Source organism: Lepisosteus platostomus, chromosome 26 (assembly GCF_059453375.1).
Source record: "Lepisosteus platostomus isolate fLepPlt1 chromosome 26, fLepPlt1.hap1, whole genome shotgun sequence".
In the NCBI taxonomy this organism is placed as follows: Eukaryota; Metazoa; Chordata; class Actinopteri; order Semionotiformes; family Lepisosteidae; genus Lepisosteus; species Lepisosteus platostomus.
The window spans coordinates 10,574,781-10,601,844 of NC_142636.1; the positions used below are offsets into that span (position 1 = coordinate 10,574,781).

The 27,064-nt window shown below is 50.3% G+C and overlaps 1 protein-coding gene across 2 annotated transcripts in view; it reads left to right on the plus strand.

Moving 5' to 3' along the window:
- The first annotated feature begins 2,321 nt into the window (after nucleotides 1-2,321).
- Nucleotides 2,322-27,064, plus strand: part of efna3b (ephrin-A3b) — a 36,777-nt gene continuing 12,034 nt past the window's right edge. For both annotated transcript variants that reach the window (XR_015930562.1, XM_088620583.1), the window contains exon 1: nucleotides 2,322-3,053. Coding sequence is in view for 1 of the 2 variants with exons in the window: in XM_088620583.1 (XP_088476709.1) it covers nucleotides 2,947-3,053 (107 nt within the window). In the remaining variant the exon portion in view is untranslated. The remainder of the gene's footprint in view (nucleotides 3,054-27,064) is intronic.

The window sequence follows — 27,064 nt, forward strand, 5'->3', positions numbered from 1 at the left end:
GTCTGGGGTTTAATTCTGTTTTTGTTGTTTTGTTTATGTTTCCCTCCAGGCCAAATAATTAACACTTTCACTCCTACCAGTCGCTGTATCAGGATTGAGGGTGTCAGTCAGTGTGTTAGGGTGCCAGTCAGGGTGTCAGTCAGTGTGCTGGTGTGTCAGTCAGTGTGTTATGGTGCCAGTCAGGGTGTCAGTCAGTGTGCTGGTGTGTCAATCAGTGTGTTATGGTGCCAGTCAGGGAGTCAGTGTGTCAGTGCATAAACCAGCAGCCATATCACTCTGCAACTCACAACTGGCAGCCCACTGGAGCCCAGCAGTGTGAGCCTGGCCAGTACCTGGAGTGGAGACTCCTGGAAAAGCTGAGGTTGTTGTTGGAAGAGGTGTTAGTGGGGCCAGCAGGGGCGCTCACCCTGCGGTCCATGTGGGTCCTAATGCCCCAGTATAGTGACAGGGACACTATACTGTAAACAGGCGCCATCCTTCGGATGAGATGTAAAACCGAGGTCCTGACTCTCTGTGGTCATTAAAAATCCCAGGGCATTTCTCGAAAAGAGTAGGGGTGTAACCCTGGTGTCCTGGCCAAATTACCCATTGGCCCTTACCAATCATGGCCTCCCAATAATCCCCCTCTCTGAACTGGCTCCATCACTCTGCTCTCCTCCCCACTGAGAGCTGGTGTGTGGGGAGAGTACTGGTGCATCATCCAGCTGGGACCACACACTGGTGGTGGAGGGGATCCCCATTACCTGTAAAACGCTTTGAGTGGAGTGTCCAGAAAAGCGCTATATAAGTGTAAGCAATTAATTATTATTATTATTATTATTATGATTATTATTATATAAGGGTGTCAGTAAGTGTGTCAGGGTGACAGTGCATACGTGTGTCAGTTCGTCAGGGTGTCAGTCAGTGTCAGGCAGGGTGTGAGGGTGTCATGCAGTCTGTCAGGGTGCCAGGGTGACAGAACCGGACCAGTGCAGATGTTCACAGCTGTGCACCCAGGTCTACACCCACCCACTGGGCACCCTGTGCCACCCTGAGCCCCAGGCCCCAGACACAGCCTCATTAATTAGCAGGTCGTTCAGCCCCGCAGGCTGGGAGTGAGTGTGGAGAGGGATGGAAATAATCGATTTGTCTGGCTAAGCGCACTCTACAGATACTGCTGCCACGCTGCTCACCCAGGCTCAGCTCAGACGGGCTCGCACAGGGCAGCTACACAACACCCAGCAGCAACGCACGCAGCCTCACAGACCCAGCAGCAAAGCACACAGCCTCACAAACCCAGCAGCAATGCACACAGTCTCACACACCCAGCAGCAATGCACACAGCCTCACACACCCAGCAGCAAAGCACACAGCCTCACAAACCCAGCAGCAATGCACACAGCCTCACAAACCCAGCAGCAACGCACACAGCCTCACAAACTCAGCAGCAACGCACACAGCCTCACAAACCCAGCTGCAGATACACAACACCCAGCAGCAACGCACACAGCCTCAGACATCCAGCAGCAACGCACACAGCCTCACACACCCAGCAGCAATGCACACAGCCTCAGACAGCCAGCAGCAAAGCACACAGCCTCACACACCCAGCAGCAACGCACACAGCCTTACACACCCAGCAGCAACGCACACAGCCTCACAAACCCAGCTGCAGATACACAACACCCAGCAGCAACGCACACAGCCTCACAAACCCAGCTGCAGATACACAACACCCAGCAGCAAAGCACACAGCCTCACACACCCAGCAGCAACGCACACAGCCTCACAAACCCAGCTGCAGATACACAACACCCAGCAGCAACGCACACAGCCTCACAAACCCAGCTGCAGATACACAATACCCAGCAACAGCAGATACACACTGCTGTTACTGCTGCTACAGTTACAAAAACTGTTTCTAATACTAACTGCTGCTCCTGCTGTTTCAAATACTATTACTGCTGTTCCAGCTGCTATTAATAACACTACCGCTGTTCCTTCTGTTACTGTTACTAATACTACTTATGTGTTACTAATACCGCTACTGCTGTTCCTTCTGTTACTGTTACTAATCCTAGTTATAATTCTGCTGCAGCTACAGCTCCGTGTACAGCCCCTGCTCCTGTTGGTACTCATTCCGCTACTGCTCGTCCAGCTGCCGGTGCACTGAGCAGCGCTGCCGCTCCCCGGGGTGGTCGTGCTTCGGTAGCAGGTGCGCTCCAGGGAAGGGTTAACGGAGGAGCGGGTCGGGGGGTGGGGGGGGGCGCGATTCCGAGAGCGCCGGGGGCGCGCCGCGCTCGGGAGGCCGCGGGCCGGCGGCGCGCTCCGGGGGCGGGGCCTGGCGCCGCGCGGCGAGGAGAGAGAGAGGGAAAGGAGGAGGAGAGAGGAGCGGGGAGGGAGAGATAGAGCGCGATAAAGAGAGAGAGCGGGCGAGGATGCGAGGGATGCCGGAGCAGCCCTCCGGAGCCGTGAGAGAGAACGCAGGGAAAACTCGCTCTCGCCGCGCGGCGCGCACGGACCCCGGGAGACGGACCCGAGCGCGGAGGAATTCGCGCCGCAGCCCCGAAAGTGGATTTAAAGACCAGCCGAGAGATTTCCACATTTTTGCATTACGTGCAGTCTTCTCTTCTTAAGAAACTACGCTCTTGCTTGGGGATATATTGCCAACAAACCGTCTTAAAGCGGAATATTTTTTTTGACTTCGCCGCCTCCTCCTCCTCCTCCCCTCAAATTGGAAAGCGACAACTAGGACAGGCGGAGTACCTGGGGGGTTTCTGGGGTGTGTGCGCGCAGTTGTGCTCTGGGGGGGTGGGGGGGGAATGGGAGACGGGGATCCTGTCCTGGGTGCTGGAGTGCATTAGCGGCAGAACCGGAGTCCCCGGAGGGACCTCTCCGTCTCGTGCGCCCGTCCCGCCGGCACGCGCCCGTGTGTGGGAGAGCGAGACCCGGCGGAGGGCGCGAGCGATGGCTCGCTGTGCGGCGGCGGTGTGCTTCCTCGTGCTCACCTGGGCGGAATCCCACCTGGCGCTCGCGAACAGGCACGCCGTGCACTGGAACAGCTCCAACGCGCAGTAAGTACCGGGGAGGGGGGCGGGTCGTACCCGCTTCCCTGCCACCTTCTTCTGTCCCCCCTCCTCTACCGAATACCGAATGTACCCCCCAATCCCCAACTCCCAGCCCCTCTCCCCCCCCCCCCCCTGCTCCTTTCCCGGCAGGTGATGTGGACGTTTCTCCTCTTAGCGCGGCGTGTGCCACCTGTCTGCGGTCCGCGGAGGGGGTCTATGCGCGCAGGCTGTCCGGCCGGGCCGGGCAGGCGGGCAGGGAGCTGCCCGTGTGTCTGTGTGCCCCTGTGTGCCATCTCCCGTCCGCATCTCGGCCGATCTGTGTGTGCGCGCAGGCTGTCCGGCCGGGATGGGCAGGGAGCTGCCCGTGTGTCCGTGTGCCCCTGTGTGTCATCTCCCGTCCGCATCTCTCGCCGCCTGTATCTCGGCCGATCTGTGTGTGCGCGCATCTCCTGCGCTCGCTATCTGTCTGCATCTCTCGCTATCGCCGCGCGGATCTGCGCTCCTAGCGGTCTCCGAGTCTGCAGCTCCCGCTCGGCGTCTAGAGCGCCGTTTGGCCACTATCGGGGACCGAGCCGGTCCGGCTCACCTGAAAGCCGGGCTCTGTGCACCTGCGGGACCGCCGGCGAGTGAATCCGGCTGTCCTCTCGGCCCAGCGACGCCACGACCCCGGAGTCGGCGGTGCCCCGGTGAAAGGAGAAGCGACCCGCCGGTCCTTCCTGCCTGCGGAGAAAACTTTCTCCCAGACTGCTGTTCTGAAACCTGCAGACAGGACACGAGCAGGGCGCTCTCACTGAAACACCGCATACCAGACTATGGAAACTGGGTAGTGGTGATTGTTTCTGCAGTATATCTTATATTCTCATAGTAACACTGTCCCTGTGATCTCTGGGTGCTGAGCCAGTTTGCTGTAGTAACACTGTTCCTGTGATCTCTGGGTGCTCAGCCAGTTTACTGGAGTAACACTGTTCCTGTGATCTCTGGGTGCTCAGCCAGTTTACTGGAGTAACACTGTTCCTGTGATCTCTGGGTGCTCGGCCAGTTTACTGGAGTAACACTGTTCCTGTGATCTCTGGGTGCTGAGCCAGTTTACTGTAGTAACACTGTTCCTGTGATCTCTGGGTGCTCGGCCAGTTTACTGGAGTAACACTGTTCCTGTGATCTCTGGGTGCTCAGCCAGTTTACTGGAGTAACACTGTTCCTGTGATCTCTGGGTGCTCAGCCAGTTTACTGGAGTAACACTGTTCCTGTGATCTCTGGGTGCTCGGCCAGTTTACTGTAGTAACACTGTTCCTGTGATCTCTGGGTGCTGAGCTCAGCCAGTTTACTGGAGTAACACTGTTCCTGTGATCTCTGGGTGCTGAGCCAGTGTACTCTAGTAACACTGTTCCTGTGATCTCTGGGTGCTGAGCCAGTTTGCTGTAGTAACACTGTTCCTGTGATCTCTGGGTGCTCGGCCAGTTTACTGGAGTAACACTGTTCCTGTGATCTCTGGGTGCTGAGCTCAGCCAGTTTACCGGAGTAACACTGTTCCTGTGATCTCTGGGTGCTCGGCCAGTTTACTGTAGTAACACTGTTCCTGTGATCTCTGGGTGCTGAGCTCAGCCAGTTTACCGGAGTAACACTGTTCCTGTGATCTCTGGGTGCTGAGCTCAGCCAGTTTACCGGAGTAACACTGTTCCTGTGATCTCTGGGTGCTGAGCCAGTTTACCGTAGTAACACTGTTCCTGTGATCTCTGGGTGCTGAGCCAGTTAACTGTAGTAACACTGTTCCTGTGATCTCTGGGTGCTCGGCCAGTTTACTGGAGTAACACTGTTCCTGTGATCTCTGGGTGCTGAGCCAGTTTACCGTAGTAACACTGTTCCTGTGATCTCTGGGTGCTGAGCCAGTTAACTGTAGTAACACTGTTCCTGTGATCTCTGGGTGAGTGTGAGTATTACTCTAATCAAGAAGTCTCAATCTCAGTGCTTGTGTTGTGTGTGTGTGTGTGAGAGAGAGAGTATTCCTCTAATTAAGCAGTTTCAATCACAGTGCTGGAGCTGTGTTGTGTGTGTCAGTATTACTCTAATTAAGCAATCCCAGTCTCCATGCTGGAGCTCGTGTGTTTGTGTGTATTACTCTAAGCATTCTAAAGCTCATTTGTGGAGCTGTGTTGTGTGTGTCAGCATTACTCTAATTAAGTACTGTAGTCTCAAACTCAGTGCTGGTGCTGTGTTGTGTGGATCAGTGTGTGTGAGTATTACTCTAAGCAGTCTCAATCTCAGTGCTGGTGCTGTGTTGTGTGGATCAGTGTGTGTGAGTATTATTCTAAGCAGTCTCAATCTCAGTGCTGGTGCTGTGTTGTGTGGATCAGTGTGTGTGAGTATTACTCTAAGCAGTCTCAATCTCAGTGCTGGTGCTGTGTTGTGTGGATCAGTGTGTGTGAGTATTACTCTAAGCAGTCTCAATCTCAGTGCTGGTGCTGTGTTGTGTGGATCAGTGTGTGTGAGTATTACTCTAAGCAGTCTCAATCTCAGTGCTGGTGCTGTGTTGTGTGGATCAGTGTGTGTGAGTATTACTCTAAGCAGTCTCAATCTCAGTGCTGGTGCTGTGTTGTGTGGATCAGTGTGTGTACTGTAAGTATTACTCTAATTAAGCAGTCTCAATCTCAGTGCTGGAGCTGTGTCGTGTGTGTGTGTGAGTATTGCTGTAATTACGCAGTCTCAATATCAGTGCTGGTGCTGTGTTGTGTGTGTGTGAGTATTGCTGTAATTCAGCAGTCTCAGTCTCAGTGCTGGAGCTGTGTGTGTGTGTGTGAGTATTGCTGTAACTAAGCAGTCTCAATCTCAGTGCTGGAGCTGTGTTGTGTGTGTGTGTGAGTATTGCTATAATTAAGCAGTCTCAGTCTCAGTGCTGGAGCTGTGTTGTGTGAGTATTGCTGTAATTAAGCAGTCTCAGTCTCAGTGCTGGAGCTGTGTTGTGTGGATCAGTGTGTGTGTGAGTATTGCTGTAATTAAGCAGTCTCAATCTCAGTGCTGGTGCTGTGTTGTGTGTGTGAGTATTGCTGTAATTAAGCAGTCTCAATCTCAGTGCTGGTGCTGTGTGTGTGTGTGTGTGTGTGTGTGTGTGAGTGAGTATTGCTGTAATTAAGCAGTCTCAATCTCAGTGCTGGTGCTGTGTGTGTGTGTGAGTATTGCTATAATTAAGCAGTCTCAATCTTGGTGCTGTGTTGTGTGTGTGTGAGTATTGCTGTAATTAAGCAGTCTCAATCTTGGTGCTGTGTTGTGTGTGTGTGTGAGTATTGCTGTAATTAAGCAGTCTCAATCTCAGTGCTGGTGCTGTGTTGTGTGTGTGTGAGAGTATTGCTGTAATTAAGCAGTCTCAATCTCAGTGCTGGTGCTGTGTGTGTGTGAGAGTATTGCTATAATTAAGCAGTCTCAATCTTGGTGCTGGTGTTGTGTGTGTGTGTGAGTATTGCTGTAATTAAGCAGTTTCAATCTCAGTGCTGGTGCTGTGTGTGTGTGTGAGTATTGCTGTAATTAAGCAGTCTCAATCTCAGTGCTGGTGCTGTGTGTGTGTGTGAGTATTACTGTAATTAAGCAGTTTCAATCTCAGTGCTGGTGCTGTGTTGTGTGTGTGTGTGTGTGTGAGTATTGCTGTAATTAAGCAGTCTCAATCTCAGTGCTGGTGCTGTGTGTGTGTGTGTGAGTATTGCTATAATTAAGCAGTCTCAATCTCAGTGCTGGTGCTGTGTTGTGTGTGTGTGTGTGTGAGTATTGCTGTAATTAAGCAGTCTCAATATCAGTGCTGGTGTTGTGTGTGAGTATTGCTGTAATTTAGCAGTCTCAATATCAGTGCTGGAGCTGTGTTGTGTGGATCAGTGTGTGTGTGAGTATTGCTGTAATTAAGCAGTCTCAATCTCAGTGCTGGTGTTGTGTGTGTGTGTGTGAGTATTGCTATAATTAAGCATTCTCAATCTCAGTGCTGGAGCTGTGTTGTGTGGATCAGTGTGTGTGTGAGTATTGCTGTAATTAAGCAGTCTCAATCTCAGTGCTGGAGCTGTGTTGTTGTGTGTGTGTGTGAGTATTGCTATAATTAAGCAGTCTCAATCTCAGTGCTGGTGTTGTGTGTGTGTTTGTGAGTATTGCTGTAATTAAGCAGTCTCAATCTCAGTGCTGGAGCTGTGTTGTTGTGTGTGTGTGTGAGTATTGCTATAATTAAGCATTCTCAATCTCAGTGCTGGAGCTGTGTTGTGTGGATCAGTGTGTGTGTGAGTATTGCTGTAATTAAGCAGTCTCAGCCTCAGTGCTGGTGCTGTGTTGTGTGTGTGTGTGAGTATTGCTGTAATTAAGCAGTCTCAATCTCAGTGCTGGTGCTGTGTGTGTGTGAGTATTGCTGTAATTAAGCAGTCTCAATCTCAGTGCTGGAGCTGTGTTGTGTGTGTGTGTGTGAGTATTGCTGTAATTAAGCAGTCTCAATCTCAGTGCTGGTGTTGTGTGTGTGTGTGTGTGTGAGTATTGCTGTAATTAAGCAGTCTCAATCTCAGTGCTGGTGCTGTGTGTGTGTGAGTATTGCTGTAATTAAGCAGTCTCAATCTCAGTGCTGGAGCTGTGTTGTGTGTGTGTGTGTGAGTATTGCTGTAATTAAGCAGTCTCAATCTCAGTGCTGGTGCTGTGTTGTGTGTGTGTGAGTATTGCTGTAATTAAGCAGTCTCAATCTCAGTGCTGGAGCTGTGTGTGTGTGTGAGTATTGCTGTAATTAAGCAGTCTCAATCTCAGTGCTGGAGCTGTGTTGTGTGTGTGTGTGTGAGTATTGCTGTAATTAAGCAGTCTCAATCTCAGTGCTGGTGTTGTGTGTGTGTGTGAGTATTGCTGTAATTAAGCAGTCTCAATCTCAGTGCTGGAGCTGTGTTGTGTGTGTGTGTGTGTGAGTATTGCTGTAATTAAGCAGTCTCAATCTCAGTGCTGGAGCTGTGTGTGTGTGTGAGTATTGCTGTAATTAAGCAGTCTCAATCTCAGTGCTGGAGCTGTGTTGTGTGTGTGTGTGTGTGAGTATTGCTGTAATTAAGCAGTCTCAATCTCAGTGCTGGAGCTGTGTTGTGTGTGTGTGTGAGTATTGCTGTAATTAAGCAGTCTCAATCTCAGTGCTGGAGCTGTGTGTGTGTGTGAGTATTGCTGTAATTAAGCAGTCTCAATCTCAGTGCTGGAGCTGTGTTGTGTGTGTGTGTGTGTGAGTATTGCTGTAATTAAGCAGTCTCAATCTCAGTGCTGGTGTTGTGTGTGTGTGTGTGTGAGTATTGCTGTAATTAAGCAGTCTCAATCTCAGTGCTGGAGCTGTGTTGTGTGTGTGTGTGTGTGTGTGAGTATTGCTGTAATTAAGCAGTCTCAATCTCAGTGCTGGTGCTGTGTGTGTGTGTGAGTATTGCCGTAATTAAGCAGTCTCAATCTCAGTGCTGGTGCTGTGTTGTGTGTGTGAGTATTGCTGTAATTAAGCAGTCTCAATCTCAGTGCTGGTGCTGTGTGTGTGTGAGTATTGCTGTAAATAAGCAGTCTCAATCTCAGTGCTGGAGCTGTGTTGTGTGGATCAGTGTGTGTGAGAGTATTGCTGTAATTAAGCAGTCTCAATCTCAGTGCTGGTGCTGTGTTGTGTGTGTGTGTGAGTATTGCTGTAATTAAACAGTCTCAATCTCAGTGCTGGTGTTGTGTGTGTGTGAGAGTATTGCTGTAATTAAGCAGTCTCAATCTCAGTGCTGGAGCTGTGTTGTGTGGATCAGTGTGTGTGAGAGTATTGCTGTAATTAAGCAGTCTCAATCTCAGTGCTGGTGCTGTGTTGTGTGTGTGTGTGTGTGTGAGTATTGCTGTAATTAAGCAGTCTCAATCTCAGTGCTGGTGCTGTGTTGTGTGTGTGTGAGTATTGCTGTAATTAAGCAGTCTCAATCTCAGTGCTGGAGCTGTGTTGTGTGTGTGTAAGTATTGCTGTAATTAAGCAGTCTCAATCTCAGTGCTGGTGCTGTGTGTGTGTGTGAGTATTGCTGTAATTAAGCAGTCTCAATCTCAGTGCTGGTGCTGTGTTGTGTGTGTGTGTGTGTGAGTATTGCTGTAATTAAGCAGTCTCAATCTCAGTGCTGGTGCTGTGTTGTGTGTGTGTGTGTGTGTGTGTGAGTATTGCTGTAATTAAGCAGTCTCAATCTCAGTGCTGGAGCTGTGTTGTGTGTGTGTGAGTATTGCTGTAATTAAGCAGTCTCAATCTCAGTGCTGGTGCTGTGTGTGTGTGAGAGTATTGCTGTAATTAAGCAGTCTCAATCTCAGTGCTGGAGCTGTGTTGTGTGTGTGAGTATTGCTGTAATTAAGCAGTCTCAATCTCAGTGCTGGAGCTGTGTTGTGTGTCTGTGTGTGTGAGTATTGCTGTAATTAAGCAGTCTCAGTCTCAGTGCTGGTGTTGTGTGTGTGTGTGTGAGTATTGCTGTAATTAAGCAGTCTCAATCTCAGTGCTGGAGCTGTGTTGTGTGTGTGTGTGAGTATTGCTGTAATTAAGCAGTCTCAATCTCAGTGCTGGAGCTGTGTTGTGTGTGTATGTGTGAGTATTGCTGTAATTAAGCAGTCTCAATCTCAGTGCTGGTGCTGTGTGTGTGTGTGTGTGTGTGTGAGTATTGCTGTAATTAAGCAGTCTCAATCTCAGTGCTGGAGCTGTGTTGTGTGTGTGTGTGTGAGTATTGCTGTAATTAAGCAGTCTCAATCTCAGTGCTGGTGGTGCGTTAAGGACTCAGTGCTGTCGCTGCAGGAGGAACAGATTGGGGTCAGTGTGAGAAACTGACTCTGCTCGGAAACAGCAGGACAGGCAGTCTGCCCCCCCCCCCCCCGAGAGCGATGGGGGAGGACAGAAGGAGCGAAGGACACAGGTGATGGAGAGCAGGAGAGCAGCAGTCTGGTAAGTCCTTGCCTTACCTTCGCTAGGAAGGGCCTGACGTAGGCGCTCAAGGGGCTGGTGGATGTGCTCCCCGGAGTGTGGCTGTTGTTGTTCCCAGCTCGTGCCGTGCTGGCTGCCTGCCCCGAGGGGGGGCAGTCTGTACTGCTGAAACACCCTTTTTCTCAGCGCAGGCCCAGAGCTGCTGTGTAGGGACTGCATCGGCCACGAGCACTGTGGTTTCCCAACTTCCCTGGCATTCAGCAGGAAATGTGCGCGTGACGGCGTCTGCTGTGGACTGTGTCATTGAGTTTGCTGTGATCGCTGGGAATGGGATTCTCCCAAGGGACAATGGAGTGCATGGGATTGCAACAAACCATGTGGGGCTTGCTGCAGCAACAGCACCCCCTGGTGGCTGCCAAAGGTACCCGCGACGCCTAGAAGTGGATTCATTTAGCTGTCTCATCAAGTCTGTGTGAGCAAATGAAAACTTAAAACGGAGAGTTCACTTGAAGTCTCCAGCCTATGATGTTGCCCCAGCACTGCTATTACAGCACTAGTGGTAAAACCTGGAGTGGATCAGACTGCTGTGCACTGGGAGTCGGACTGAGAACACTGTCAGACCTGCACTGGATTGGACTCCCTCTCTTACATTCTGATTCAGAGAGCTTTATTGTCTCTTTGAGAGATCTCAGTCTTTCTCGCTGGGTCACTGTTTGTCTAACTGGGGACACCCTCTCTCTCTCACTGGGGACACTGTCCCTTTCCTATTCTCTGGGGTTACTGTCTTGTTGGGCTCACTGGGGATACCATCTCTCTCCCTCTGGGGTCACCATCTCACTTTCTCATCCTCTCTCCCTCTCTCTCTCTCTCTTTCTGTGGTCACTGTCTGGAGACGGTCTCTCTGGGGTCAGTCTCTCCCCCTCTCTCTCTCTCTGTGGTCACTGTCTGGAGACACTGTCTACCTTCCTCAGTCTCTCTGGGGTTTGTGTATGGAGACACTGTCTCCCTTCCTCAGTCTCTCTGGGGTTTGTGTATGGAGACACTGTCTCCCTTCCTCAGTCTCTCTGGGGTCACTGTCTCTCCCTCTCTCTCTCTGGGGTCACTGTCTGGAGACCCTGTCTCTCTGGGATCACTGTCTCTCCCTCTCTCTCTCTGGGGTCACTGTCTGGAGACACTGTCTACCTTCCTCAGTCTCTCTGGGGTTTGTGTATGGAGACACTGTCTCCCTTCCTCAGTCTCTCTGGGGTTTGTGTATGGAGACACTGTCTCCCTTCCTCAGTCTCTCTGGGGTCACTGTCTCTCCCTCTCTCTCTCTGGGGTCACTGTCTGGAGACCCTGTCTCTCTGGGATCACTGTCTCTCCCTCTCTCTCTCTGGGGTCACTGTCTGGAGACACTGTCCCTCTGGGGTCACTGTTTCTCCCTCTCTCTGGGGTCACTGTCTGGAGACACTGTCTTCCTTCCTCATTCTCTCTGGGGTCACTGTCTCTCCCTCTCTCCCCTGTGGTCACTGTCTGGAGACACTGTCTCCCTTCCTCAGTCTCTCTGGGGTCACTGTCTCTCCCTCTCTCTCTCTGGGGTCACTGTCTGGAGACACTGTCTCTCTTTCTTGCTGGCTTTAGGTGTTGATGCAGCAGGAAGTGTAACTCTAGTTTGTTGACTCTCTGGAAATGGCATTTTCTGTTTATCTTATTACATTTGTTTAATGCAAGGTAATTTTGTGAGGGTGTGGGAGTTGATGCATTATCTCAGCCCGACCTTAAAACCTGCAAATGACTCATATTCATTTTCAAATACCACACGTGTCTGGACTAATAAAACTACAAGATTTTTTTGTGATATTTTACCAGCTTTGCAACTCCAGGCTCTTCTCGGTTAATTCTCTATATTAATCTATTAATCTCCCTGCCACTCTCTGATGATGATGAAGGAGTGTTCATGTGAAGATACAGAAGAGCTGGATCAAGTGTCTGTAAAATGACTCTCCAGCTCTGATGATGATGAAGGAGTGTGAATGTGTAGATACAGAGGAGCTGGACTGAGTGTCTTTACAGTGACTCTCCAGCTCTGATGATGATGAAGGAGTGTGAATGTGAAGATACAGAGGAGCTGGACTGAGTGTCTGTACAGTGACTCTACAGCTCTGATGATGATAAAGGAGTGTTCATGTGAAGATAGAGAGGAGCTGGACTGAGTGTCTGTACAGTGACTCTCCAGCTCTGATGATGATGAAGGAGTGTTCATGTGAAGAGACAGAGGAGCTGGACTGAGTGTCTGTACAGTGACTCTCCAGCTCTGATGATGATGAAGGAGTGTTCATGTGAAGATACAGAGGAGCCTTCCAGTGTCCTTTCTCCTTCTCAGTCTCATTCTGCGTTCCAGCCTATTGTCTGAGAGGCCCCCTATCCCTCTGTCTTTGTGTTCCAGACAGAGAGAGGAGGGAGAGGAAGATAAAGACCAGAGGGGGGGTGGGGGGTGCTGAGATCTGAAGTCGACGCTGGTCTTGATCTCGGAGTAATAGATCGCCCTCCCTGGGCGTGTTGCCCTCTAACCTGATGCTAATGGCACACAGCCACCGGCTCCTGAGCAGTGGTGCACTGAAACTCACACGAGAAATTAAATATTGACATGAATGTCTGCATGAAGTATTAAAATACTTAAAGGTCTGTACCCTCCTCAGCAGTGGAGAGCACTCTGCCCTGTGGACACCGGTCTCAGTCCGGGCCTGTTGTTCTGTACACTGGTTCTGGTTCTGCTGACCCCGCTCTCAGCCTGGGCCTGTTGTTCCGGTTCACCTGACACTGGCCTTAGTCTGGGCCATCTGTTCTGTGCTGTGGTTCTGGTGTCTGGCTGGGCTTGCGGCTCTGTGGTGTGGTTCTGGTTCTGCTGACACTGGACACTAGTCTCAGTCCGGGCCTGCTGCTCTGGTTCTGACTCCGCTGACAGTGGCCTGTGCTGCCTGTGCTCCAACAGGTGGAGTGAGACTGTCAGTTCCCTGTCACGTCTCTGCACAGATAAGAGCAGGATCTGAGAAACCTCTTTCACAAACATCACAGCCCCCCTCTCCTCTCCTGCGTCTCTCGCGCCTCCTGATGATCCACTCTCGACTCGGGTTCTGAGTGTGTTCGTGTGGAGTAGCCCTGTGTATGAGTGTGACAGTATGTTACATGTTTACAGTGCTGGTGTGTTCATGTTCCAGTATGTGTGTGTATAACTCATACAGTAGGTCTGTTACAGTATCTGTTATGTATGTATTAGTCTTACAGTATGCGTCTATGACATTGACATTGTTATGGTGCATGTGACTTACAGTAGGAGTGTTACAGTATGTCTGTGACATTGTTGCAGTATTACAGTGCATGTTAGTTACAGTATCTGTTATAGTAGGTGTCACAGTATGTCTGACATTGTTGCAGTATTACAGTGCATGTTAGTTACAGTATCTGTTATAGTAGGTGTTACAGTATGTCTGACATTGTTACAGTATGTTGCAGTATTACAGTGCATGTTAGTTACAGTATCTGTTATAGTAGGTGTCACAGTATGTCTGACATTGTTACAGTATGTTCCAGTATTACAGTGCATGTTAGTTACAGTATCTGTTATAGTAGGTGTCACAGTATGTCTGACATTGTTACAGTATGTTGCAGTATTACAGTGCGTGTGTTACAGTATGTCTGTGACATTGTTACAGTATGTTGCAGTATTACAGTAGGTGTTACAGTATATCTGTGACGTTGTTACAGTATGTTGCAGTATTACAGTAGGTGTTACAGTAGGTGTTACAGTATGTCTGTGACATTGTTACAGTATGTTGCAGTGTTACAGTATGTTGCAGTATATCTGTGACATTGTTACAGTATGTTGCAGTATTACAGTGTGTGTTACAGTATCTGTTACAGTAGGTGTGTTACAGTATGTGTTACAGTGTTTGTTGCAGTATTATAGTGCATGTATCTGTTACAGTAGGTGTTACTGTAACAATGTCACAGACACATACTTTGTTTGTTGTAGCATTTCAGTGCAAGTGAGTTAACAGTGTTACAGTATCTGTTATGTGTATTAGTCTTACAGTATGTCTGTGACATTGTTACATGTTACAGTATCAATTCCAGTATGTTAAATATGTTATCTGTGTGGTTTACGACTTGTGTGTTACATTGTTATAGTACGTTTCTATACTACGTTTGTGTTATAGTAGAAATATGTTACAGTTTTATAGTACGTGTGTGTGTTCCAGTGTTCCAGTGGGGCATCGCTCTGTGTCTGGCAGTGGGAGTGCTGGTAGTTTGCTACATGGGGATCACTGTCTGAATACTAATCTACTAAGCTGCATGCTTCTGTTTTATGAACAACTGGAAGCTTACAATGATGATGAGGGTGACAATTATGTCATATTGACTTCTGGTGATGTAGTTAAGTGCATTCATATTGTTGTCATTATTTATATTAATAAGCTATTGTGTTTTATAAATATAGATTACCATTTGTTTTCACACTTACAGAGCAGTCTGAGCCACTCTAGACTTTAGTGGACTGGACTGACTGGACTGTGAGCTGGATTAGTTATTAATTGAAATTATAATCAGACTCCCACTGACAGAGCAGTCTGAGACTCTCCAGGCTGGACTGGACTGACTGGACTGTGAGCTGGATTAGTTATGAACTGGGATTATAATCAGACTCCCACTGACAGAGCAGTCTGAGACTCTCCAGGCTGGACTGGACTGACTGGACTGTGAGCTGGATTAGTTATGAACTGGGATTATAATCAGACTCCCACTGACAGAGCAGTCTGAGGCTCTCCAGGCTGGACTGGACTGACTTTACTGGAAGCGTAATTATTTTGCTCTCTGCTCTCTCTTCCTCCGTCTCTTTCCTGGGGTGTCTGTCACTCTCTCTCTCTCTCTGACATACGGTGCAGAGTCAGTGATTTGGAAAGACAGGTCTGTCCAGGGGAACAGCGGTCTACACACACTGAGCCTGTCTCCTCTGCTCAGATCTCTCTCTCTCTCCCTCCGTCACAATGTTAGTGTGAGTCTGTAGCTATGTGTTCTGCAGCACAAGTAGAATTTGGTGTTGCCCAGTGCCTGGGCCAGGTGTGAGGTGATAAAGGAAGAGGGATCTAGAGTGTGTTGTGGTGTCAGCCTGTCTGCCTCTGCCCCTGTCCCTCTCTTCCTCTCTCTCATTCTCTCTATCCCTGCCCCCTCTCTCTCTTCATTTCTCTGTCCACCCCTCTCTCTCAGTCTCTCTCTTTCTCTCTCCCTGTCTGTCTGTGTCTCTCTCTCCCTCTCCCTGCCTGTCTCTCTCTCTGTATGTGTGTGTGTGTTTGTGTGTGTGATGAAGTGGAATGAATGTAGTGATGTCTGAGTACAGGGCCTCCTGCTGTGCTGGAAAGGGGGGGTTAATGTGTCTCGACCTGGGGGGGTCTGAGCAGACGGGATAGACGGAGCGTGAGAGGAGCAGGGCAGGGAGAGGAGAGAGGGAGTGAGGGACAGGAGAGCTGGGGGGGGTGGATGCTGTTGTTTTTTTAAGGATCAGTACGAGTGACTGCACCTGCCCTCCCCTGAGACAGCCTGATGGGTTTATCTCTCCGTCAGCCCCGCTTCTCCTTACTCGTTTACGCGCTGCTCCCTGGAGACAGCGGGCAGGGCGCTCGTGTGTGTGTCTGCCGAGGGGGGTACGTGTGTACACTAGAGGGGGGGGGTTAATGCATTTTTCTCACTGGCTGCTTCTTTCTCCCTCGTCCTGTGAGAGCATTTACTGACAGGCGCATGCCTTCAACGCAGGGTTCAGTCACTCCCTCGGAGGGCTCCGGCGACACAATGCCAGGCACAACGCGGAGCAGGCACCAACACCGCAGTGCAGCCCGCCTGCCTGCGTCTCAGTGTGCAAGTGCTGGGGAGTTTGGGCCAGGAAATGGGGAAAAGAGTATATGAGAGGTTCAAAATTAGATGGGGACATTCAATCTGTTTGGTTGCCAGTTGAGAAATGAACGGCCGAGCTCATCCAGATGTTTCTCTGGATAAAAAGTCAGGATGTCAATAACGAGGATGTGCAGCTTGTTCTAGGCTCCTGCAACCCTTAGCGTACAGAAGCACTTCCTGTTTGAGATCTTTAATGCACTTCCACCTGTGTCTTCTGGTTCGTGTTTCACTATTGATCCACTGTTTGTGTTTGTAGTAGAAAGAACGAGGGAGTTCATACAGGGCACCGATTATAGCTGCCTGGGGTATTCAGACAGCTGTGTGGTGAAAACTGAGCGCTGTGGAGCAATGCTCTTTGATCTCCACAATTGATTACTTCCTAGCAGTTATATAGTGCCTAGTGTGAAGTGGGAGAGAGGGATGGGATGACAGAGCGCTACAAGGTGGAAAAGCAGAGAGATCCAGGCGCAGGGTGTCATTAACATTCAGGGTCGGCGCCTGGTTACCCCAGCAATACCCTAGGAATGAGAGAGGAGAGCAGGAGTTAGAATGGGGTGCAGGGAGAGAGGAGAGGAGAGGAGAGGGGGGAACGGGGAGAGACCGTGTGTGTGGGAGGGAGGGAGGGCATTAGACTGGACTACTGCAGACTGGACTACTGCAGACTGGACTGTATTGGACTGGACTACTGCGGACTGTATTGGATTAGACTGGACTGTATTGGACTGGACTACTGCGGACTGTATTGGATTAGACTGGACTGTATTAAACTGGACTACTGCAGACTGGACTGTATTGGACTGGACTACTGCGGATTGTATTGGACTAGACTGGACTGTATTAAACTGGACTACTGCAGACTGGACTGTATTAGAGAAAGAGAGTAGCCTCTGCCAAACTGCAAGGACCCCGGGTCCAGGCAGGCAGCAAGCTACAAGACAGGGGGCCGTTTCACTGCCTGAGCAAAAACAACAACAATACAGAAAGCATTGGACAATGCTCAGCCACCCAAAGACAGACCACTGCTGTCGAGTTTCACTTCACAGACACTCTGCCATTCCTTCTACACACAAGACATAAGGAGATGCCCCCTGGTGCTGTACCACAGTGACAGACGGGAGTCTTCTGGTCACTTGCCAAAGATGAACTGAGTTTCAGTAGGAGTACAGAGGACTCTGGAGTTCTGCCTTTGTGCTGTTCATTACAGATTGGATTATAACAAACTGGACAGGAACAGACTGGAGTATAAATGTCTGGACTGAACTTTAATAGACTGGACTGTAATCAACTGCACTGGAGACATTAATCAACTGGACTGTGACAGACTGGACTGGACTCCGACAGCAGACTGGACTGGATTCTGTCATGGAATTCTGACAGCGGAACGGATTTAATCAGATTCTGACAGTGTGGCCTGGTCTACAGCAGACTGGACTGGACTCTGACAGCAGAATGGATTACATCAGGTTGGACTGGACTGGATTCTGACAGACCGGAATGAACTGTAACAGTAACACACTGTAAGTGTGATGCGTGTGTGTTGGCGTGTTGCTGTCTCGCAGTAATCTGTGTCCTGTGTGCTCTTGGCATGTATCACGTTTCTGCACCACACACCGAGAGAGAGGAGGAAGTTGTTAATATTTTATTTTGCGGTTGAGTTTTCAGACAACAAACATCATCTGGCTTTGTTAGTACAGACACTTCAATATAAAAAGCTTTGTACCTCTCGGTACCTCTCTCTTTTCACCACTCTCTCAGATTCAGATTCAAAGAGCTTTATTGGCATGACCAATGAACTGCAGAGTTGCCAAAGCAGATACAATTAACACAACATTTACAGTCCAAACATTATTATTTGAGAGGCTCAAATAATCTGTTCCTGAGGCTGGGACAGGAGATCACACACTGTATTATTATTATTGAGAGACAGGCTCACTGTCTGTTCCTCAGGCTGGGACAGGAGATCACACACTGTATTATTATTATTGAGAGACAGGCTCACTGTCTGTTCCTCAGGCTGGGACAGGAGATCACACACTGTATTATTATTATTGAGAGACAGGCTCACTGTCTGTTCCTCAGGCTGGGACAGGAGATCACACCCTGTATTATTATTATTGAGAGGCAGGCTCACTGTCTGTTCCTCAGGCTGGGACAGGAGATCACACACTGTATTATTATTATTGAGAGACAGGCTCACTGTCTGTTCCTCAGGCTGGGACAGGAGATCACACACTGTATTATTATTGTTGAGAGACAGGCTCACTGTCTGTTCCTCAGGCTGGGACAGGAGATCACACACTGGGCTGCAGCTCATGAATTTCCTCTCTCAGCAGGATTGGAAGCTGTTCCGATTCTAGCAGGTGTGGGAATTCCGGTGTTAGGTTTGTTATTTTAGGGAAGAAGATTTGTATTTCTCCCAGTGCAGCAGAAATCTCTGTCTGTGTTTCTCCCTGCTGGCAGTGGGAGCACAGGTTGTCCTCTCTGGAGAGCCAGGTCTGTCTATGTTCAGTGTCTGTGGACAGCCTGTGGTCGGTGATTATATCCTCTATCCTATGGTCAGATACTGTATTCAGCTGTGTGTGTTGTCTGTGTAGGTTCCTGTAGCATTCCAGTTTGTGGTGTGTGTGTGTGTGTGTGTCCCAGGCTTGTGCTGTGATTGCTTGACTGTGACTGGTGTTGCTGAGGCTGGCTGGTGTCAGTGAGCTTCAGGACCAGCTGGCTGAGGGGCTCTTCTCTGGGCTCAGCAGGGCCTTGTGCTGGAAGGAGCTCTGGTCAGTGTTTCTCAGGAGTGCCCAGTACTTCATTGCTCTCTGCTGTATATTGATTAGTAATGGGTATTGGCCTCATTCAGCCCTGCACAGTGTTAGGAGTTTGTCTCTGCACGTCAGTTAATCCTGGTCTGAGAGTACAGGGCACTGGGCTGGGTGACACTTTTTCACCAGCCCTTCGGATCTCTTCCTCTTCCCATTCCTTCCATCACCTTCTTGCTCACTCCCTGTCTCCCGCAGTCCCCCCTCGCTCCTCCTGCGCCTTAAGATCTCCCCTTATCTCCGTGTCCCTCTGTGCCTCTCTCTTTCGCTCCCCGTTTCTCTTTCTGTCTCTCCTTCCTTCCCTCCCTCCTTATCTCTCTCCCCCAGTCTCTGGCCTCCTCTCCCTGCGCGCCCCGTTGCTGTGCCAACGTGGCACACCGCGCTGAGCGCGCCCAGACGGGCAGCAACAGCTGTCACTCAGGGGCTGGGACGGGCATCTGCTCGCTCGGAGAGAGCCAGAGGTAATCAGTCTTGACAGAACAGAGCAATTAAAAATGTCAGATTTAGCTCGTGAGCTTAGGCTGACCTCCTAAAGGGCACTCATTCACTGTGCCACGCGGTGTCTGTGCAGTGCTGTGCCATGCCGAGAGATACTGCACTGTACTATACTGTACTGTGCTGTACTGACTCAAACTGCACTGTACTGTACCGTGCTTTACTGACTCAAACTGCACTGTACTATACTGCACTGTGCTATACTGTACTGTGCTGTACTGACTCAAACTGCACTGTACTATACTGTACTGTGCTGTACAGACTCAAGCTGTACTGTACTGATTCAAACTGCACTGTACTGTACTGTACTGTGCTTTACTGACTCAAACTGCACTGTACTATACTGCACTGTGCTATACTGTACTGTGCTGTACAGACTCAAACTGTACTGTACTGTGCTGTACTGTACTGACTCAAACTGCACTGTACTATCTGTACTATACCACACTGTGCTGTACTGACTCAAACACTGCAATGTATTATACTGTACATTTCTATACTGATTCATACCGCACTGCACTATACAGTACTGCACTGTCCTGGACTATATTACTGTAACACTGAGGCAGTGCAGGGATTTCTAGTGTGATACTGTGCACTAAACTGTACTGTAACAATACTGGACTACAGTACTGTAACACTGAGGCAGTGCGGTGATTTCTAGTGTGATACTGTGCACTACACTGTACTGTAACAATACTGGACTACAGTACTGTAACACTGAGGCAGTGCGGTGATTTCCAGTGTGATACTGTGCACTACACTGTACTGTAACAATACTGGACTACAGTACTGTAACACTGAGGCAGTGCGGTGATTTCTAGTGTGATACTGTGCACTACACTGTACTGTAACAATACTGGACTACAGTACTGTAACACTGAGGCAGTGCGGTGATTTCCAGTGTGATACTGTGCACTAAACTGTACTGTAACAATACTGGACTACAGTACTGTAACACTGAGGCAGTGCGGTGATTTCTAGTGTGATACTGTGCACTAAACTGTACTGTAACAATACTGGACTACAGTACTGTAACACTGAGGCAGTGCGGTGATTTCTAGTGTGATACTGTGCACTAAACTGTACTGTAACAATACTGGACTACAGTACTGTAACACTTAGGCAGTGCGGTGATTTCTAGTGTGATACTGTGCACTACACTGTACTGTAACAATACTGGACTACAGTACTGTAACACTGAGGCAGTGCGGTGATTTCTAGTGTGATACTGTGCACTAAACTGTACTGTAACAATACTGGACTACAGTACTGTAACACTGAGGCAGTGCGGTGATTTCTAGTGTGATACTGTGCACTAAAGTGTACTGTAACAATACTGGACTACAGTACTGTAACACTGAGGCAGTGTGGTGATTTCTAGTGTGATACTGTGCACTAAAGTGTACTGTAACAATAGTGGACTACAGTACTGTAACACTGAGGCAGTGCGGTGATTTCTAGTGTGATACTGTGCACTACACTGTACTGTAACAATACTGGACTACAGTACTGTAACACTGAGGCAGTGCGGTGATTTCTAGTGTGATACTGTGCACTACACTGTACTGTAACAATACTGGACTACAGTACTGTAACACTGAGGCAGTGCGGTGATTTCTAGTGTGATACTGTGAACTAAACTGTACTGTAACAATACTGGACTACAGTACTGTAACACTGAGGCAGTGCGGTGATTTCTAGTGTGATACTGTGCACTACACTGTACTGTAACAATACTGGACTACAGTACTGTAACACTGAGGCAGTGCGGTGATTTCTAGTGTGATACTGTGCACTACACTGTACTGTAACAATACTGGACTACAGTACTGTAACACTGAGGCAGTGCGGTGATTTCTAGTGTGATACTGTGCACTACACTGTACTGTAACAATACTGGACTACAGTACTGTAACACTGAGGCAGTGCGGTGATTTCTAGTGTGATACTGTGCACTACACTGTACTGTAACAATACTGGACTACAGTACTGTAACACTGAGGCAGTGCGGTGATTTCTAGTGTGATACTGTGCACTACACTGTACTGTAACAATACTGGACTACAGTACTGTAACACTGAGGCAGTGCGGTGATTTCTAGTGTGATACTGTGCACTACACTGTACTGTAACAATACTGGACTACAGTACTGTAACACTGAGGCAGTGCGGTGATTTCTAGTGTGATACTGTGCACTACACTGTACTGTAACAATACTGGACTACAGTACTGTAACACTGAGGCAGTGCGGTGATTTCTAGTGTGATACTGTGCACTACACTGTACTGTAACAATACTGGACTCCAGTACTGTAACACTGAGGCAGTGCGGTGATTTCTAGTGTGATACTGTGCACTAAAGTGTACTGTAACAATACTGGACTACAGTACTGTAACACTGAGGCAGTGCGGTGATTTCTAGTGTGATACTGTGCACTAAACTGTACTGTAACAATACTGGACTACAGTACTGTAACACTGAGGCAGTGCGGTGATTTCCAGTGTGATACTGTGCACTACACTGTACTGTAACAATACTGGACTACAGTACTGTAACACTGAGGCAGTGCGGTGATTTCTAGTGTGATACTGTGCACTACACTGTACTGTAACAATACTGGACTACAGTACTGTAACACTGAGGCAGTGCGGTGATTTCCAGTGTGATACTGTGCACTACACTGTACTGTAACAATACTGGACTACAGTACTGTAACACTGAGGCAGTGCGGTGATTTCTAGTGTGATACTGTGCACTACACTGTACTGTAACAATACTGGACTACAGTACTGTAACACTGAGGCAGTGCGGTGAATTCTAATGTGTGTTGAGGCTTAACTATCTGTTCCTATTGTGGCGCCCATGCATTGTGCACTATGCTGACAGCAGATTTTCCATTCAGTGAATTCTCAACAGAAGTAGTGAATGACGGAAAGAATAAATAAAGGGTGAGAGAGTGTCCACACTGCTGTGGTGTGTATAGCTCCAACAGCAGCCAGTGTTTCAGACAGGGGGGCAGGGCTAGATCTGAGATAATACAATGATGAAGGAGTGTTCATGTGAAGATACAGAGGAGCTGGACTGAGTGTCTGTACAGTGACCCTCCAGCTCTGATGATGATGAAGGAGTGTTCATGTGAAGATACAGAGGAGCTGGACTGAGTGTCTGTACAGTGACTCTCCAGCTCTGATGATGATGAAGGAGTGTTCATGTGAAGATACAGAGGAGCTGGACTGAGTGTCTCTACAGTGACTCTCCAGCTCTGATGATGATGAAGGAGTGTTCATGTGAAGAGACAGAGGAGCTGGACTGAGTGTCTCTACAGTGACTCTCCAGCTCTGATGATGATGAAGGAGTGTTCATGTGAAGATACAGAGGAGCTGGACTGAGTGTCTGTACAGTGACTACAGCTCTGATGATGATGAAGGAGTGTTCATGTGAAGATACAGAGGAGCTGGACTGAGTGTCTGTACAGTTACTCTCCAGCTCTGATGATGATGATGATGAAGGAGTGTTAATGTGTCTGTGAGAGTGAGAGTGTTCAGGTCCTCCTGTGTCAGCGTGTGTTTGTCAGTGAGGGTCTGATTCAGACAGTGTTGCCCCAGGGCTCTGTGATGTAGCCGAGTTTAATAATCTATCAATTATTCATCAGCTGTCTCTCTCTTAAGAGCGCGGAGGGGGAGAGGTAGGAGAGCAAGCGAGGAGGAGGACAGAGGGAGAAAGAGGCAGGAGGGGAGGAAGAGTGCGGGAGATGGGAAATCCACGTCAAGGAGCTATGCAGGTCCTCCTCCTATCCTTCCTGCTTCAGGGTACCCCCTTTCACGGGGTCCCTGGGCGTGGAAGGATCGGACACTCGCACTACCTGCTCGCATGCTCAGGAGCTTTTCCCAGCACAACACCAAGCACAAAGCGGATGAGGCCAAAGCACACTGGTGCAGCGCCACGTCCAAGAATAGACCAAGGGGTCTTTTCCTCGGTGTGCAGGGCCTGATGCAGAAGCTTGCCGGGTGCAGATGTGGACGGGTGTTGGAGATGCCGGGGAGGGTGGAATGTCTGTCTCTTGGGTGCCCCAGAGACATGTGCACCGCTGAAGTCCTTCCCCGGTGCAACACTTGCAGGTCCAGCTCCTGATTGTTTTATTACCGTCATACCGCTGAGAGCAGTTCCGCGGAAATTACAAAATACTCCTGGAACAGTGTTGGCCGTCAGCACACAGAGCACTGGAGCCACTCCAGCACGACGGTATTTAATTCCACCTGGAGAAGCTGCGCAGCGGGGTAGAATTTAGCAGTCGCTTTCCAAGGAGAACGTTGCGATTTCCAAGAAGAGCGCGTTAAACTGTGCTGCTCCACATGGGAATGAGGTGTTCTGCAAGAGCTCGCTGCAGGAATCCGGTCGGTGAAGCTCGCTGCGGTGTGTCTGTGGGGCGCCGTCTGGTGGCCGTTGTTGGTACTGCGCCCCCGCCTCGCACATTCACACTCGCAAACCCCCTCTCCCTGCCCGCCCCCCCCCCCCCCCCCAGTGCCTGCTGGCCTCACTAACTAGCTCAGCTCCATCACTTAAAGGGAACTGGTGATGAGACAAAAAGGAAGAGAGAGAGAGGGAGGGAGAGAGCAGCCCATCTCTTCATTTGTTTTCCACTTCCGTTCATCCCTGGAGACACACGGCAAACGCGATCTCTCTCTCTCTCTCCCTCCCTCCTTTTCTCTTTCTGTGCTCCCCTCTCTCTCTCTCTCTCCCTTGACTGGGTTTAAAAATAGAGCCGCTCTCTCTCTCTCCTCCTCTCTTTCGCTCCCTGTACATTAACCACTCCGTCTCTTCTCCTTCCTCCCTCCTCATCCCTCTCTCCGCTTTAAAAACTATCTCGGCCCGTCCCCCCTCTCTCTCCCGGCTTCTCCCTTTGACTTCCTGTCTCCCGCTCCCCCTTCCTGCTCTCCTCCGATTCTCTCCCCCTCTCCATTTAAAAATAGGCCTGCCCCACCGGCTGCCGCTGCCGCGCGCTCCCACGTCGCTCCGGGATCCTTTCATCTGCGCTCCGAGCAGGAGAAGACAGGGAGAGAGGGGGAGAGGACTGGGGGAGGAATCCAGCAGTCGAGATGACAAGCTTGTTAACACACCGATCTGCCTCTACTGCTCTCCCAGCTCTGAACTCACACACTGACACTGCTGCCCCTCTCCTGACACACTGACACCCCCCTGACTGGACTGGAGACACTGCTGTCCCTCTCCTCTCACACTGCCCCTGAATTCACACACTGACACAACCCTGACTGGACTGGAGACACTGCTGTCCCTCTCCTCTCACACTGCCCCTGAATTCACACACTGACACCCCCCTGACTGGACTGGAGACACTGCTGTCCCTCTCCTCTCACACTGCCCCTGAATTCACACAGTGACACCCCCCTGACTGGACTGGAGACACTGCTGTCCCTCTCCTCTCACACTGCCCCTGAATTCACACACTGACACCCCCCTGACTGGACTGGAGACACTGCTGTCCCTCTCCTCTCACACTGCCCCTGAATTCACACACTGACACCCCCCTGACTGGACTGGAGACACTGCTGTCCCTCTCCTCTCACACTGCCCCTGAATTCACACACTGACACCCCCCTGACTGGACTGGAGACACTGCTGTCCCTCTCCTCTCACACTGCCCCTGAATTCACACACTGACACCCCCCTGACTGGACTGGAGACACTGCTGTCCCTCTCCTCTCACACTGCCCCTGAATTCACACACCGACACACCCCTGACTGGACTGGAGACACTGCTGTCCCTCTCCTCTCACACTGCCCCTGAATTCACACACTGACACCCCCCTGACTGGACTGGAGACACTGCTGTCCCTCTCCTCTCACACTGCCCCTGAATTCACACACCGACACCCCCCTGACTGGACTGGAGACACTGCTGTCCCTCTCCTCTCACACTGCCCCTGAATTCACACACCGACACCCCCCTGACTGGACTGGAGACACTGCTGTCCCTCTCCTCTCACACTGCCCCTGAATTCACACACCGACACCCCCCTGACTGGACTGGAGACACTGCTGTCCCTCTCCTCTCACACTGCCCCTGAATTCACACACTGACACACCCCTGACTGGACTGGAGACACTGCTGTCCCTCTCCTCTCACACTGCCCCTGAATTCACACACTGACACCCCCCTGACTGGACTGGAGACACTGCTGTCCCTCTCCTCTCACACTGCCCCTGAATTCACACACTGACACCCCCCTGACTGGACTGGAGACACTGCTGTCCCTCTCCTCTCACACTGACACCCCCCTGACTGGACTGGAGACACTGCTGTCCCTCTCCTCTCACACTGCCCCTGAATTCACACACTGACACACCCCTGACTGGACTGGAGACACTGCTGTCCCTCTCCTCTCACACTGCCCCTGAATTCACACACTGACACCCCCCTGACTGGACTGGAGACACTGCTGTCCCTCTCCTCTCACACTGCCCCTGAATTCACACACCGACACACCCCTGACTGGACTGGAGACACTGCTGTCCCTCTCCTCTCACACTGCCCCTGAATTCACACACCGACACACCCCTGACTGGACTGGAGACACTGCTGTCCCTCTCCTCTCACACTGACACCCCCCTGACTGGACTGGAGACACTGCTGTCCCTCTCCTCTCACACTGCCCCTGAATTCACACACTGACACCCCCCTGACTGGACTGGAGACACTGCTGTCCCTCTCCTCTCACACTGCCCCTGAATTCACACACTGACACCCCCCTGACTGGACTGGAGACACTGCTGTCCCTCTCCTCTCACACTGCCCCTGAATTCACACACTGACACCCCCCTGACTGGACTGGAGACACTGCTGTCCCTCTCCTCTCACACTGCCCCTGAATTCACACACTGACACACCCCTGACTGGACTGGAGACACTGCTGTCCCTCTCCTCTCACAAGCAGAACTATTTTGATCTGCTCAGTCAGAAAGTATATGCTAATACCAGTTTAAACACAGCTCGAACATCAGTCAGTCCCACAGATGTGACTTTTGAAATAGTGTGAGTTTTGAATGAACAGAACTCGTCTTCGCAGGGGAGAGGCTGTGTAATTTTTGGTATGAAAGCGCCTGTCAGCACCTCTGATGTTTGTGAATTACTCTTGCTAGCTCGTGTGTAACACGGATCTTCTCTGGTTTTCAATGGCGCTGTGTGGCACTCGAGCTTCTGCGCTTATTTGAATACGCCTGCAAATGCACGGAGATGAGTCCTGGGAATCGTGCTAATCCGATTCCGTCTGACCTTGATCCCTGATTACAAGCGAGTGCCGTGTAAAATCCGATTCCTTCCCGCCTGGATGAATAAGAGGCAGCAGCAGCACTGGCCCCAATACCTGCCTGGAATGTGCTCCCATTGAGCGTCCTGCTGGGAGAGCCCCGAACCCCAGTATCCGAGCATCCTGCTGGGAGAGCCCCGAACCCCAGTATCTGAGCCTGAACCTCAGTATCCGAGCCTCCTGCTGGGAGAACCCCAAACCCCAGTATCTGAGCCTGAACCCCAGTATCCGAGCCTCGTGCTGGGAGACCCCCGAACCCCAGTATCCGAGCATCCTGCTGGGAGAGCCCCGAACCCCAGTATCTGAGCCTGAGCCCCGGTATCCGGGCCTCCTGCTGGGAGAACCCCAAACCCCAGTATCTGAGCCTGAACCCCAGTATCCGAGCCTCGTGCTGGGAGACCCCCGAACCCCAGTATCCGAGCATCCTGCTGGGAGAGCCCCGAACCCCAGTATCTGAGCCTGAACCTCAGTATCCGAGCCTCCTGCTAGGAGAGCCCCAAACCCCAGTATCTGAGCCTGAACCTCAGTATCCGAGCCTCCTGCTGGGAGAGCCCTGAACCCCGGTATCCGAGCCTC